The sequence below is a fragment of the Strix uralensis genome, chromosome Z (assembly GCF_047716275.1).
Source record: "Strix uralensis isolate ZFMK-TIS-50842 chromosome Z, bStrUra1, whole genome shotgun sequence".
Taxonomy (NCBI): domain Eukaryota; kingdom Metazoa; phylum Chordata; class Aves; order Strigiformes; family Strigidae; genus Strix; species Strix uralensis.
Genome location: NC_134012.1, coordinates 59423520 through 59440898, shown reverse-complemented (window position 1 = coordinate 59440898; position 17379 = coordinate 59423520). Strand labels below are relative to the sequence as shown.

Below are 17379 nucleotides of genomic sequence, written 5' to 3'. Positions count from 1 at the left end.
CATACGACTGTATGCTCCCACCCAGTCACCCCACAGAGCTTCAGACACTAGTTACTTATTGATGGAGCCTGAACAACTATGCATGTTAAGTTGTAAGTTTTTGTAAGACCATAGGACACCACCTGAATGATCCCACAAGAAGTTAAGCACACGCTTCTCAGCTGATTTTCTCTACCTGCCACAAATACAAAGGTGCAGAAGACATGAGGACTTGAGCCAGAGGAAGAGAATGGCTGCTCTTTTCCCTTTGTAGAAGGGAGGCAGCTTCTTTGATAGAGGAAGTTCAACAACAAACTGAGCTCATAGCACTGTAAGGAGCTCGCTTTTTTAACCCGACAGCACCACAAACAAATGTGGGAAAGTCTTCCACTGAAGTACCAGGGAGTAACTAAAAAAAGAAGAAAGGAAAAGGGTGAAGCCTGGCTCCACCCTGCAACACTCTTGTTAACCTAATTAATATTCACTTGCTATCACATTTTTAACCTAATTTCCTTACAAAGCATAAATTATGCTTATAAATTCTACTTTGCTACAGTTTATTTTGCATTTTCAGTTCAGATACCACAAGCAGATGACTATATTTGTCAGGCTGGCATGCTGAGATATGCTGAAGATCATAATGATAATCAATTAATCTTAATAATGTATCAAAAATCAGCATCACAGCTGTTTTGCTGAATGTCTTACTGATCCTTACTAGCATAAAGAGTCAAATTTTTAGTGAATAGTAAGACCTAGCATCAACACTATCAACTTAAAAAGTTCTCAAAGTCCCAGTAACTGACTGCAATAATGCTGAATGACTGCAGAATCCAACACATTAGGACAGGTGAGCCTTAGGCCACAGAGTCCACAGAAGCCCAGGTTGGATGACTAATCATCCAAACTCTACATACATTCTCCACTCATTTCTTCTGTGAAACACACTTCCCACTTTTCATCTAGCCATGGACACTTCTTTTCCTCTTCTTCCATTCTTTCACAAGCAAGTCTTTCCCTACACTCAGTTTCTTTGCTTTAGTTTCTCCGTGTGTGTTTTCCTACTTTTGGGAGAAATCTTGTTTTCCTCTCAATAACTGCAGCCAGTGAAGGGTGAAATCCGTGTGAGAAATTATTGATCTTCAAGATATGGGATTCCATTATTCCTGTGATCATTCTTTCTACATGGGTTGTCAAAGTCAGAAGGTACAGAAGCACAGCTAGTAGATCTACAATACACAAGTAGACAGTCTCACTTCCAACTGAGGTCCTGTACCTCTGATCTTATAGCACTGACAAGAAGCACGTTCACTGTCACTTTGTGTTCTACAGACAATTCCCGTCCCTGAATTTCCAGCAGGTAGTTCCCATTTCACAAATTCACAAATTTATCTTGACCAAGTGGTATCAAGTCAAGAAAATCCATTTTCAACTTTGGCAAGAGCTGTCTGTACATGGAAATACAAACTACGGCAGACCCGAGGAAATGGTCATGTAAGCCCATGGTCCCTCTCCTGTGCCATGCCCCAAAGCTCTCACAAGTGCTACAGCTGTATTGTGAGTTCATGTTCAAATACTGTGGACATGAGGTGAGCTGAAGTCTGCAGACAAATATATTCTTGAATGCAGCCACGAAAACCCCAGTGAAGTGCTATATTTGAAGGGGAAAATAAAAGAATGAGGCTGTGACCACTGGAAAGGTAATTTATTACTTTGACATAGTAATTCTTCATAAAGCTATGGAGTAAAAGATTATAATAAAAAAAGAGTGAATGAAAAACAAAATAGCCAGAAAACCTGACATGCACATCTCAAAGATACAATTTGTAAATCCTACTGAAATTTAGGCATTGAAGTAGGAGATAGGGAAGTTTGAGAATTTGGCCTCACTGCAGAAGTGTGTGCCTTATTTGAGGTCAGTATCTCATTTGAAAAAAACAGAACAAGATAAAACAAAGCAGCCTCTGCAAACACACTCAAGTGCTAAGACGTTTTTCTATTCCAAATACAAATCTGTCTATGCAACCTACCAGACAGAAAGCCCAATTCCTAAGGTGTTCCTGTCTATTTTATAACAGCATTTTTAAGAGATCATCAAGTTCATTAAAATTTATGGCTGACAACAGGCAATCAATCCACACTCATAGTTGCTTAGTTATGCTTTTATAGCATCTAGAAATGCACATGGAAATTTGGATTTTCTCCCAAATGCTCTCCTGGTCTCCAGGAGAATCCAAAGGGCACTCTACCCAGTCTGCCTAGTAACTCAGTTCTATAAGGAAACCTTGCAGCACATACATACACTGACTTTCATACTTCTAACCACAGATATTTTTAAGCATGACAAACAATCTTTGTACATTTCCTATTTGTATGGATAAAGGTCTTGAAAAATTTTATCTATAGATATCCAACATTTTTATAAGAGTCCTTGTGCAAAGCTAGTAGAGCTCAGTCTTCACAAAACAAAAGATACAGGTGTATTACATACCATAGTCAGTGATCTTACAGGATACTAAATACAGCTCTTTCAGGTTCCGGCCTTCTTTGGCAATCACCTCCACACATCTGGAAGACACATACAGTAAAATCACAGTTAAAAGACAATAGATCATTTTTAAATAGCAAGAACACAATCCACAAGTGTAATGTACTGTATCTCAATTTCTTCATTTTGTGAATTGTTCCATACAATTCACTGAAAATGCATATGACTACATGTATACACTGGAAGAAAATATTATTTTACATTGAATGCTTTTATATCAACATTCCCATAAGCCTTTGAATATGTGAGTTGCTTGAACTCTATACAGACAAGTCCTTTGGAAAAGAATACAAATGTGAATTTCCATTTCTTTATTACTGTGTAACTTTGAAAAGTTTCTATTGCAATATTTAAGCTTTGAGTTTTCTTCTAGGGAAAAACTATAAATGCACTGTAATGAGGACAAAAAATAAGAAAATGTAATTTTAAATTCATGTTTTTATTTCTTCAGTGACTATTGAAGGAGTCAGCATTCATCAGATCATCAAATGCTACATGTCACTGGTGTACCAATATGTTGCTAAAGCTTGTATAGATAAGACAGCTCATTTGTTTGCCTTGTCACAACTATGACGAATTTGCAGTGAAACACCTAAGTTTTTTTCTCTTAATCTCATTGCTTGATTTCTTGTAAGCAAGAAAATTAATATGAAAACTAGAATTGTCTTGTAATAGGAGCTTCTTATACACTTGTGATCAAGTCAATATTAATGTTACGTTTGCAACTGCATTGTTTAGTATATCACTCAAAAATATAGTTCATAAAATATATTTTCGGTCCCATTAATGTAAAATGTACAACTGTTCATTAGATCAGCTAACATGACTATTGTGCTATTCTCTACATTGAGACATTTTCAAAAATGCATTTTATATGATAAATAGTAAGAATTTCTTCTGATCCAATACATTCCTCTTTAATTTTTAGATCCACTTCCTAATGATCTGCTCTGCCTCTTAAATCAACCCTCCTACAGTACACAAAATTAAATTACTTGCCAAGTTTGAAAAAAGTAAGTATTGATGAATTTGTCGTAACTGTTGGAAAATAGACCTACATCCTCAGGGGCCTTTTTCCTCCACTTAGAACCACCAACAGATTGTCTCCCAACCTGATTTAACTGTTCAATGCTGCCAATTCTAGATTTTAACAGCAACCACCTAATTCTTATAGCTTACAATAACACAACTGAATGATAGCCCTTCACATCTGTTTGTCCCCTCTCTGCTTCCTTCTAAAATCTAGAATGAAAATTCACTGCTACTAATAAAACAGCATGCCTCTGACAGAGTACCTTAATCATAGTTCCTTTACCACTAATATAAATTTTCAACCCTTGGAAGCTGTGAGAGCCTAATATTTAGAAAATTTTTGCAGTGCTTGTCATTAGGAAAAGGTTGCCTTACTTTATGAATACACAAAGAAAGGAGAGAAATATTAACATGGTAACCCCTGACATGGAAGAAAAACAGGGTGAAACTCCAAATTCTATATTCGTTTAAACCCACAACCTCTCTGCTAAGAAAATTAGCAAGCACGACAGTTATTTTTCTTTCAGAAGTCACACTAAGCCTATGCTTTTTAATATAAACTAACCTCAGAATTATACATTTTCATCAGGTTATTTTCCTAAAAACCAGACAAGATTTAGAGTATTAAACTCATTCTATGTACATGAAAAAATTCTATACCTGTAAGACATGATTTTGAACAAGATACTCATCTTTGTTAACTGGCTTATCGAGATCAACCAGGTCATAAGAAAGACTTTTTATTATTTATTCCAGAAAAATACCTCCTAATAATGAGATTTTTATTGCTAATATTAGTAATATGAATAACAGATCATGTTTTTTATTGTATAGTATGTTCATTAGATATTTCAGCAAATAAGATATAATTGAAAAGTGAATGGACATTGCAGTTAAAAGAAGCTTTCATTAATTCTTACCACATATATCATTTAGCAGAATACTGAAATTATTAAACACTTCTTACCTTGGATAAAAATTCTAAACCTAGAAAAATATTTTGAAAATTTTATCTAATGACTCTACAAGTTTTCAAATTATTTCTCATAATTTTTACGTACTGAGAGACAATTAATGGATCAAAAATACAATATAGCAATCAGTGTCACAAGACAGTCAAGATGACATAAAAGACTACCTAATTTCCCCTACAACTTCAGTTACACAAATTTTCAATCAATCCGCGCCAAATTTTTATTATCTGCACAAAAACATATCTGCATGTGCATCCTTCAGCATCCTTGTATACTTAAATCTCACGATATTGACCATTCTCTGGCTTCAAACAAAATTGGTTCAACTGTGAAGAAGGAAGTTGTAGGTTCTCTTCCCTCTCCCCTAAGGGTGCCAGTATATATTTATGAGCTTGTTTTAACAAATAAAGAGTGCCAGAAATACAGTGTTTGAGAAGAAATTTAGATGCAGTCACTTGATTCCAGGAGAAAAGTACAAAACTATTTGCCTGTGTGGCCTTTATAATTACATCCTTTTATCCTTCCAGATAGTGCCAGCTCTAAGGGCTTTTCCAAGTGGCTTGAATGATTCCAATCCTGTTCTCAGTGACATCTTGGAGTCTAAATGAAATACTTTTCACTTTTGTCTAATGGGAGAAGACGACCTTCAAAGTCTTTAGCTATTTCCATTAAACAGAAAATAAGGGCAAAAAATGTAGCTTTGAGTGCCTCATTTCTTTTTGTTTTTTGAAAATATTAAAATCATCTAACATCTAAAAAAATGAGGTAATGACACATCTAGTTTGGAGAAGAAAAAAATCTATAGCTGAAATATTGAAAATATAACTTTTTTGTCGGCCTTCTCTAACTTTCCAATTTCAGCTTTAATTTGTATTATCTTTTCTATAGATTATCCTCATGTAAATCAACTTGCAGAGACAGAAGAAACACTTTATATGGCCTCATTAGATTATGCTCTGTAGAGGGTCACACAACACATAACTGTTAGTAACAACTGATTTCTTTACAACATAAGGAAAAAAAAAGTAGTTGTGTATTTATTACTTTTACCTTTTAATCTTTGTTAAACATGACAGCAAAGAAAAAGGTTAAAAGGACAAAATGAAATTAACCTTTTCTAGAAAGCAAGGATCAAGTCATGTTAATTCTGTTGTAATAATCCATCAAAATTATATCAGATTATTGCCCTATTTTTGGAAGTCTTTATATTTACAATGTTGCTAAATTAGACAACAAAGAAGCCTAACCTTAAACACATCAGGATAACACTGGTAAATTTGAGAAGCAAAGTTATTGTTTAAAGCAGTTGCAAATGACAAAAGTGAGCAAAACAGATAATTGAGCCCCGAAAAACTTGGGGACTAACCCCTATCTGTCAGGGAGCTAACACAAAGCCTCTTGGTAGAGAGAAAATATTTTAAAATCTCTTAACCCAAGGTTACCAAACAAGCTTTTATCAGCTCATCCTAATTTTAGTAACAAAAAGACATCTACAACATCTACATGAGGTAGTGAAAGTTACAGGGACGCAGGTATTTCTTTTACATTTTTCCTCCAAATGTATTACAATATAAACATTCTTCCAAGAAGAAAAGTAATTTTCACACTCAGAATACCTTATTACCAAAAATGAAACGTGGGTTCATTAGCCAAGGGATAAAGAAATAAGACTACAATTAGAGCTCTGATAATATACAATTCTGGATCAGAGCTGGGCAAAGCTAAAATCTCTTCACTTCTTACTTCACAAATGAGTATTATTTAGAACCATTTAAGACATGAAAAACAGAGAACATGAAATACTTATTTTAGGAAGAAACTGCTTATTCATTAAATCTACTCAATATTTTATGAATGCTGTTCTCTGATAGACTGTATGCCATTCAGTTTCATTGCATTTGATTCTAAAAGAAATTAATACCACACACTGTGAAATTTATAGTGCAATCAGAAGCAAGAAAAAGGCAAAAAGCAGAAATTGATTTCTCATAAACAAGCCAATCAGTATTTCTGAAACCAAGAGTATAACTAAAACCATACCTACCTACTGTTAATACAAAATAGTGACAAGACCAGATGTTTGTAAGATAACTAGAGCTTGCTCAGCACTGTGATATTGAAACATCAACATTCCAACATCCCAAAGTTCATTATGTTCAGAGACTAACAAACCTAAGATTGCCTCTTACTGTCATAATTTCTAAAAATGTCCTCCTACTTGAAAAGCTAAACAAAACCCAAGAAGAAAAGGATGTAACTATAATGTTGCTAAAATTCCAGCAATTAGTATCAGGGAAAAACTCTATCTGGGTTACAGAAACTACTCAAATTTGTCTACTAACATGTATTTGCATATGGTGCTCTTCCCACCTGGTCTGTATAAATGACCAGAAAAATACTTAAGTGTACAAAGATCTACTGGTATAAAGCTTCTCTGCAAACAAGTCTCTTCTTCAAAAGTAACAAAACTGTGTGACGGAGACATAGAAATGTCTACTAATAATTTCAAATTTAGGCCCATTGTCTTGATGGCTCCCACATAAGTCTGTGCAATGAATTCATGAAGTCAAGGTTTCTGACTTTCCATGATGTAATGCAAAATGTAAGAGCTTAAACATAATTAAAAAAAAAAGACAATTTAGAAAATAAGACATTCAAAACCCTGTAATTTTCTTCTCTTCGTCAACTGATCCCTACATTCTTTGTCTTAAATGAAAGCTTAAGGTTAATGAATTAAACTGTGCAAGCTTATACCTGTAAGAAAAGATACGAAAGACCCTTGAGTTACGGAAAATAATTGTCTTTTCTATATACATATACAGCTTTTATGTTTTTGGTCTAATTTTAAAAACACTAGAAAATCGTATTTGTTACAAACGAAAGGAACTAATGAGAAAATATGACCACAGTACTTCTGGCGTAAGTGGTCCTGGGAGACCTCGTTACAGCCTGAGATGCTCTTCAGCCTCGAGTGAAGATAACTGGAGTTGCCATATGCTGGTTAAGAGATCACAGTTTGAGGAAGTGAGTTTCACTCACTATAGAGGTGTAAAAACCCCAAAATATTATGTCTTGTTTTTGGCTGGAATAGAGTTCATGTTCTTCCTAGTAGCTGATATAGTGTTGTGCTTTGGGTTTAATATAAGAATAATGTTGACAACACACTGATGGTTTTACTTGTTACTAAGTAGTGTTTTTAGTAGGTCAGGGACTTTTCAGCTTCTCATGCCCTGTCAGTGAGAAGGCTGGAGGGGCACGAGAAGTTGGGAGGGGACACAGCCAGGACAGCTGACCCAAACTGGTCAAAGGAATGTTCCATACCATATGACATCGTGCCCAACACATAAACTGTGGGGAAAGCTAGCTAGGGGCTGCTGCTCAGGAGCTGACTGGGCATCAGTTGGTGAGTGGTGAGCAACTGCATCATGCATCACTTGTTTTGTATGTTGTTGTTATTATTATTACCATTATTATCTTCTCCTTTTCTGTCCTATTAAACTGTAATCCACGAGTTTTACATTTTTTTTCCTGACTCTCCCATTCCACTGGGTGGGGGGAGTGAGTGAGTGTGTGGTGCTTAGTTGCCATCTGGGGTTAAACTACAACACGTTAACACACTCAAAATGAACATCAGACTGTTTACATTTGCATTTGACTGGCATACGTTTGTCTCTAAGCAGTAAAATGAACACTTCAAAACATAACCAAGTTAGAATCCTTCCATAACCAAGTTTAGAATCCTTCAAAACATAACCTTTCACAAAGAAGTATATGGAGCTCCTCAAAAATTAGTGTTTCAAAGGTTAAATTTAGGCAGAAAATAGTAGCCGCATATAAAATAATACAGTCATTGGTTTTGATGAGTTAAACATTCCTATGGAAGGCAATAATGCAATATAATAACCAGTCTCTCCCACATCAAAACAAAACCTCTTACCACAGAAGCACAGAAGTCTTAAGAAACTGATGTAATCAGAGGCCTTCGGCACTCATAAGGAATAATTTGAAGCCAAAACCAGTGAAAGGACTAACATTTTCTGAGAGATCTATAAACCCTTGTAAAACCTCGTAACAATAAATTATGAACTTCACACGCTGATGGATACATATTCTTGGTTCACGACACTCTTTTATTGATCATTTTATTTACATTATGAATGACGTATTCCTTTTGCTTTCTAATACTTTACACTAATAACAGGTATGATTTTACTTGTCTTTCAATTATCCTGGTTTTTACTGCCATTTTATCCTCCAGTTTTTATTGCCATTTTAACATTCCAATCACATGTAAAGTATGTATTTTAAAATTGTTTCTAATTTGAATACCAAGATGTGCGTCTGTAAAAAACAGTATTAACCACAAAGCCACCAAAATAGATTTTCAATCAAAAACACCAACTGAATTTGAAAAGCAATTTTTGACTAGAGCCAATATGCAAAGTGTTGCTAGTTATATAAGTTAACAGCAGTAATCTTAGGGCAGTCATTAAGTTCTGATTAACAAGAAGGTATTCCTTAGAAAATCAATGTAATTTACAATCAGGTTTATCAAACAGTTTTGCCACTTACAGCACAGGAAAATAGATAAGCTTTTCTTCATGCTGGAAGTCACAAACTAGAGATAGGGGCAGACAAGTCCCACAGTGTCTGCTTGTGCTCTGAACTAGTCAGAGGCAAGCAAGCTCCAATCAGAGAGCTACACGGATAAATTAATCAGCCCTGTGCTTAAGCTACTGTGCTCCGTCTTTCAGCAATAAATATCCATTTTCAGATATTTGTTAGTAGTCTTATCTAAAATTAAATGCCTTTATAATTTGTGTTACCCTGACTGCATGTAAATCCAGCAAGCAATTAAGCCAAGAAAGGAGAGATTTAGCAAATTGTTTAACTCCACTATCTGACATTTACACGTAGTAGTATTCCAGGTGACCTTTGGTTCTGTTCCGACTTGAGGAACTAGATACTATAATGGATTTAACAGAAATAAACAACTATGAAAAATAATTTTATTCTAAAAACCTCATGGATCTGATTTTCCACAGCTAATCATGCTAAAGTCTGGAAGACAGTTAAATGGTATCTCTTAATTTTAAGAACTTTGAAATATTTTGGAATTCAGGTTTGAGATGAAAAAACCCATTTGATACAGCACTTCAAATACTGTTTCTTAAATTCATTGTGGCAACTTGTCTATTGTCATAAGCAAAACCAAGGAACTTTTAACTACCAGAAAGCCTCTCACATTTCTTAGCAAGCATTATGTTTTGTATTCTACAAACAAGTAATGGCTTCCTTCCTTGAACTGCTTCAGTTGTGCCTTTCCACTGGTGAAGTTTTTGCTTTTCTTTACATGTACGATACAGCTGGATTACTCTGACATATTAGGGTGCTGGTGTAGAAAAGGAATTGCTTACGTACATGTTGCTTCTTCACAGTTAATCTCTTGATGGCTTTTCCTAAGACAAGCGTAAAACTATCATAATGTTATATATTTGCAACTGCAAAAATTGAAGATTTACAAAATAATGACTGCACAGTAGCTACAGACAGGATAAGGAGTTGGCAAACTGTAGATTCTATTTCTCTGCACATAATCAAATCCTTGTGAATTCAAACAAGATACTTGATATCCCACTGACTCATTTTAATTTCCATAAAATGTACTGCAGTGTACAGAGACAGTGCAGTGACATTCGGACGCTGAATGTGTGTTCTGGCCCAATCTTTAGTTGAAAAGATTAGTAATTGATGTTGCACATGGAAAGAAGTTCAGAGACAGACCACCACACATGCTGCAATTTCAGAGGAATGCAAAGAAGAGACATTCATGACAAGGAAAGCCCTAAGTATCTCTATAAGTCTCTTTCCCGGTACAAATCACACAAGGACATACAATGGCACAGTTGCACCATTTCTAGCATGGAAAGACTGAGCTTTGAGCAGGGGTAGCTTTGCTTCTTCCTGGCATTTTAAAGATTATATTGACATGCTTCAGACCTCAAGATTTCTCCTGAAGTTACAGTGGCCTCAGTTTTGATAGACTTTTTTTTATTTGAAGTGGTCTTGTGCCATCCCATTAAGCTATAGTATATAGAGTAAGAGTATTCAGAATCCATTGTTTATATTGTATGCAAAATAGCCTTCTTTCCTCAAAAAAAGCTTCCAAGTTTAATAGTAAAAATAAGAAATGGGAGCATACTGCTGTGCTCTAACTTCCTAAAAAAGTTCTTTAGAATACTAGGATAAACTTAAAAATGAAAAAACTTCATCTGATATTTTGAAAATAAAATATTCAGTGTTTATACAGCTCTGTACTTCTTGATCTCAACAAGAACTGCACACATGAAAGAAGATTCCACCACATTCACTGCTTGATTTTTATACCAGAGAGGCTGACATACACTTCACTGAGCTTTGCACACAGGCAGCTAAACTAATAGATTGAGATTTACCCTTTCAATCCTCTTTGCATCACTTACTTTTTCCTAATCTAGATAAAACCCTACCCTCTACCAGCTATTCTTGTATACATTTAAAGACTATCCTTTCTTGAAAAGACAGTACAGATCATGGTGAATGGGTGACATGGACTGAGAATGGACTTCATCAAGGGTGTCTCCTGATAAGAAAACAGCAAAACCTCTGCCTCAGTTTCTCCTTTCCAAAATGGAAACACATTCTATAAATCTACTTTTTTACTGTGTTGTAAACAGAGGTGATTACATGTTGTTAAAGGCTCGGTTCTGTGAAAACATAAAATCCCTACAAAAGTTTGATAAAGACTCTCAATCCTATTCTTAGGAGCAGTAGTATTGCTAAGGCTTATGATCTAAAATTATACGAGTTGAACAAGGTCTACAGGGAGAGGTAGCTCTTGCATTGGACAGTGAAAAAAGTTAAGTCTTTTGGAGGACATAAGGGCGCTTTCTGCAAAACAGTCCTATCATCAGATCTGATCTTCCTCTTCTACTGCTGAAGAACATTCAAATTTGTAGAGAATTTCACAGAATCACAGAATTGTCTAGGTTGGGAAAGACCTTGAAGATCATCCACTCCAACCATCAACCCAACATTAACAGTTCCCAAATACACCATATCCCTCAGCGCTATGTCGACCCGACTCTTAAACACCTCCAGGGATGGGGACTCCACCACTGCCCTAGGCAGCCCATTCCAATACCTAACAACCCGTTCTGTAAAGAAATGCTTCCTAATATCTAGTCTAAACCTTCCCTGGTGCAACTTGAGGCCATTACCTCTTGTTCTACCACTTGTTACTTGGTTAGAGACTCATCCCCAGCTCTCTGCAACCTCCTTTCAGGTAGTTGTAGAGGGCGATGAGGTCTCCCCTCAGCCTCCTCTTCTCCAGACTAAACAACCCCAGTTCCCTCAGCCGCTCCTCGTACGACATGTGCTCCAGACCCTTCACCAGCTTCAGTGCCCTTCTCTGGACATGCTTGAGTAATTCAATGTCCTTTTTGTAGTGAGGGGCCCAAAACTGAACACAGTCATCGAGGTGCGGCCTCACCAGTGCCGAGTCCAGGGGTAAGATCACTTCCCTGTCCCTGCTGGCCACGCTATTTCTGATGCAAGCCAGGATGCCATTGGCCTTCTTGGCCACCTGGGCACACTGCTGGCTCACGTTCAGCCAGCTGTCAATCAACACCCCCAGGTCCCTCTCTGACTGGCAGCTCTCCAGCCACTCCTCCTCAAGCCTGTAGCACTGCTGGGGGTTGTTGTGGCCCAAGTGCAGCACCCGGCATTTGGCCGCATTGAAACTCCTACAGTTGGCCTTAGCCCATCGCTCCAGCCTGTCCAGATCTCTCTGCAGAGCCTCCCTACCCTCGAGCAGATCAACACTCCCACCCAACTTGGTGTCATCTGCAAACTTACTGAGGGTGCACTCGATCCCCTTGTCTAGATCATCAATAAAGATGTTAAACAGGAGTGGCCCCAAAACCGAGCCCTGGGGGACACCACTCGTGACCAGCCGCCAACTGGATTTATATCTGTTCACCACAACTCTTTGGGCCCGGCCATTCAGCCATTTTTTTACCCAGCAAAGTGTGCAATCATCCAAGCCTTGAGCAGCCAGTTTCGCCAGGACAATGCTGTGGGAAACGGTGTCAAAGGCCTTACTGAAGTCAAGGTAAACAACATCCACAGCCTTTCCCTCATCCAATAAGCAGGTTGCCCTGTCGTAGAAGGAGATCAGGTTTGTCAAGCAGGACCTGCCTTTCATAAACCCATGCTGACTGGGCCTGATCATCTGGTTGTCCCGCACGTGTTGTGTGATGGTACTCAGGATGAGCTGCTCCATCAGCTTCCCGGGCACCGAAGTCAAGCTGACAGGCCTGTAATTTCCCAGATCATCCTTCCGACCCTTCTTATATATGGGCGTCACACTGGCCAATTTCCAATCTTTCGGGACCTCCTCGGTCAGCCAGGACTGCTGGTAAATGATGGAAAGCGGCTTGGCGAGCACCCCAGACAGCTCCTTCAGCACCCTCGGGTGTATCCCATCAGGTCCCATAGACTTGTGTGTGTCTATGTGATGCAGTAGGTCACTGACTATCTCCTCCTGGATTGGGGGGGGGTCGTTCTCACAGTGTCTGTCTTCTGGCTGAGGAGGCTGGATTCCCTCCATACAGCTACTCTTGCTATTAAAGACTGAGGCAAAGGTGGCATTTTCTGCTTATATAAAATGATGACAGAGCAGAAGAAGAGCCAAGGTAACCAAAGAGGAAAAAAAATAAAATTCAATAGTCATAACTCATATATCTTTGGAATTGATTTGTGGTCTAATTCTCTTTATACTTTAAGAATTAGAGCAAGTTGGTAGATCTGTTACATTCACTTATTGCTGCTGATGTTAGTAAAACTGATGAAAGAAAAAAATCAAGCTTTATGCATTTTTGGAGAAATGCTCTAAAGAAGAGACATTAAAGAATGTGAGGTATAACTAAATTCTACAGTTCTCAGGCAAGGCTAGTATGCTAAGGTCTCACCCAAAGGGTAGTATCACAGCAAAGCCTGTATGTGAAATTTGGTGTAATTCATACATCATACATTACCAGAATTTTTAGCATACGAATTTTAGCTGAGAAAAAACCCTCAATGCCTACCAAAATCTTAAAAGTATTGATTTGCCATGAAGTACTATATAAATCTTGATAAAAATGCAAAGGTTCTTTGAAGTTTCACTTTAACCTAGAGAGAATGCACTGCGATAGCAACGACTTTTTTAAAAAAAATGCTTAAAGCCAAATTTCAGAACCTCTTCATGAAATGACTATGAATTCCTTTCCATAAGGCTGTCTGGCTAGCATTTCTATTACTGGTACACTTCTTGAAGAAAGCAACAAAAAACCCCTTGATGGTACTGTCTGTGCTTTGTATGAACTAAAACAGCTTCCTTTCAACTCAGACAAGATACTAGCAAAAATATTTATTAGAAACTGTAAGAGCAGGGTTTTTTTCTATGTGTCATATAAACTTATTAGATTTCCAATTATATTCTGCAAATACAGATTTTAATATCACCTAAAAACATATGCATTTCACCTAATATTTTCAATTCTTAAAAGTACTTAACAGAGTAACTTTTCATGTAATCTTACTGGAAAATAATCTGTCTAGACAGAATACTAGGATATACTGTGCCCTTTTAAATTATAGTGAGAAAACATGGCAGTTTTCAGTAGCTGGAAAATTCATAACTGAGCAACTACAAACACAATGAAATGAATGATACATTTGTTTGTGTTTCTGATTAAAAGTATGACCAAAATATCAATCAGAAAATTAATCTAGATTGCTGTTGTAGTTAAAAAAAAAAAAAAGTAACATGTAGGTTAATTCTAGTTAAAATCTGTAAACTTAAATTAAAACTTGAAAGATATTATACCTAACTCAAGGACTTGCATTTTTACATGGCATGTATGTAACTTGTAAGAATTAGCTTTATTAACCGAGCCTGAAGGCTAATCCTTGTGACCACTTTGAATCTCACAGAAAATGCACAGTTTCCCAGACAGTTACACAGCAACAGAAACAATTTTTGGCAACTTGAACATCTTTGTGGAACTCAGAAGTCCAGAAGCACAAGAAGATTATAAATCAGCTTTATATAATGTGATGACAGATGCTTTACACAGATGTAAGTGAAGAAATTTTTCAGTCCCTCCTGTCTTAGTGTCCCCTAAGACTTGTTGAAATGGTTCTGATTTTGTTAGAGCATTGAGCATGCTGGTGATTACTTATATTTGGTGTATCATAGTAATATTTATACTTTTATAAAAGAAACATCACTTAGTGTTATCTGCCTGCACTTCCATCTGCAGACAGTGTTGTCTCACTGGTGACTCCAAAAGCCAGTGTAATAAATTGCCACCTAAAAGAACAAATAGAAGGATTTTGACTAAAATTATGAGTTTGATAATTTTTTCATCCTGATCTATCAGAAGCATTTAACAAACCATCACAGCCAACAGTTCATATTACCTTCTAGCTGAGTTTCTCTGTTCATTGATGCAAATAACCTATATCTTGACAGTCTAAGTTTAGATGTCTTTCTGGCAAGCTTCAGCAAACTTTGTACAGAAACAGAACACAAATAGTCATCTAACTCCTTAATGGCATCTCAGCTATGACAGTGATTATTACGTTCTGCTGCAAGACAATCAGAAACAGCTTCAAATGATACCTTAAATTGATCCAACTGGAACCCCAAGGGTGCAACGGACTAAACCATTAGAAATTATGTAGTCAATTGAAATCTACATAGTCAAAAAGCCAAGAAAATTTCCATGGGTTGCATTTTTGCCTCCCTGGAGAAGTCAGGCAAGAATTCTGTGATGTTGTCATAAATCATTATATGTAACTATCATTCCACAGAATTTTTAATAAACCATTATTAAATAAAATACAAAAAAAAAATCTATGAAATCACTTAACTGCAGATCTGTCTTTCCTTATTTTTCTGTAGTAGTATATTTAAATTGGGGTTATAGCAAGCCACATTTATTTCATTCATAACTTTAAAGACATACCTTTCATTCTCAATATATTACATTCAAGTAATAAATATTGCTGATGGTTGAAGCTTTCTAAAGGAAAGGACAGTGTTACCACGTTAGTCTTAGCTCTAAAACTTGGCTGTCACTTAAACCAGGTCAAACAGAGTTGGAATTGCCAGTCTCTCTATGTATGAAGTCCTTTCTGTATAAAAGTAACAGACCCATTTCTTCACTCACCAGGGAAGATAGGGGAAGAGCAAAGTAACTTGTGTATGTGCTTGATAGAAACAGTGGGGGGCAGGAAAATGTTACATATTTTCCATATGTGCAACTTTGAGAAATCACAGAAGGAACAGTACTAAGAAGACATAAACTCACTTTGCACTTTTATTTCCAGACAGCTAAGCAACCCAGACAGCAGAAGCATGCTGATGGTTAGCTGAAGCAAACATGTAAACCATTCAACACAATGTTTCAGGTTATTAAGAAATTAATTCAAAGCAGATACTCTTTGCCAAAGTTGTTCTGACATCTGTTGTGTTCAGAAATTCTGTGGCTGTCAAACTCATTTGCTGTACCTCATTAGAAAAACTGTAAGAAGAAATCTCTAAAACAACATAAGCATATTCTGTACTTTAAGAATAAATACTGTGTCAGAGACACCTTGGTTTCAGTTGCAGCCACTGTGTATTAAATATTCACGGGTTATACTGACAAAGATAATTGAGAAAGATTATGCTCTCCCTCTTACTAGTTTTCAAGGTTCACACGGAAGCCTCAAGTAATTCCCAGCTTATTGGGAGAACACATAAAGGAGTGTGGTACTCATTGCTAGACATAGTCTAGTAACACAAATTCAAATTGTCACCTGGATAAAAGCCTTCTTTATGTTCTTACTAATCTCCCTGTACCTAAGATAGACATAGGTAAATTTGAGTTTCTATTTGTCTTCAGATTTCAAAATTTACAAGAGGCCTGAAAACTTGTTTCCTAAATGCAGGATTGGAATTCCATTAGGAGGTGAATGGGCAGCAAAGGCAATTCACAAAGCACAGGCAATGTGTTCACATTGGATTGAAAGATGAGTTTGTACCTGTTGCTCCAATTTCATTTTTTGTCTGGTACTTGTTACTTTCAGCATCAAGTACATAGGATAAGTCTGGTTTAGAGAGAATGATCCTCCCCATGGAAGAAAAATCCCTTTTCTCCATAAATCATAAATGCAAAATCCTTTACCATGGCAAGTAGTTTTGAATCTGTAACTCTATTTCTCTGTGATGTGGCCAGAAACAATATTAGGCCTTCAAACTGGCTTGATGACAGGTTTAATGATCTCCACTACTGGTTACTTCAGTGTTGACAAGATCTTAAAACATTTCTTTTACTAATTAGCATCATATGTGTTTATGGAGATGCATTTCAGTTAATGTTGGTCTCAAACATCCAGGAAACATACAGGTAGCGATATGGCACGTTAAATCTGTTGCTTAGGGCCATGAATGGAATCAATCAGCATTATTTAACAATTCAAAGATAGCAGTTTCTTCTAAAACAAGTAACTACTAAGTTGTGCCACAAAAAGCAGAGCCAGACTCTTCACATTCTGGCCAGTTGTTACACAATTGCATTTGCGAAGTCTTCACTAAGGCAACTCTATTAATAATTGGAATTCTAATGCCTTTTTTGATTTTAGCAACTTTGGGTTTAATCATAGACTTAGAAAATAGTTCACTTATTATCTCCTTCTGGCATCAGGATGAATTCTTCACATACGTGGCTAAACTTCTGTTCAGTATCTCTGTAGCAGGTGCACCAGCCCTGATAA

The 17379-nt window shown here is 36.7% G+C and overlaps 1 protein-coding gene across 3 annotated transcripts in view; it reads right to left on the bottom strand.

Annotated features, from left to right (window-relative positions):
- FBXL17 (F-box and leucine rich repeat protein 17) overlaps window positions 1-17379 on the bottom strand; it is a 315193-nt gene that overhangs the window by 107005 nt on the left and 190809 nt on the right. For all 3 annotated transcript variants that reach the window (XM_074855754.1, XM_074855756.1, XM_074855753.1), the window contains exon 7: window positions 2471-2547. In XM_074855754.1, coding sequence (XP_074711855.1) covers window positions 2471-2547 — 77 coding nt within the window. The remainder of the gene's footprint in view (window positions 1-2470; window positions 2548-17379) is intronic.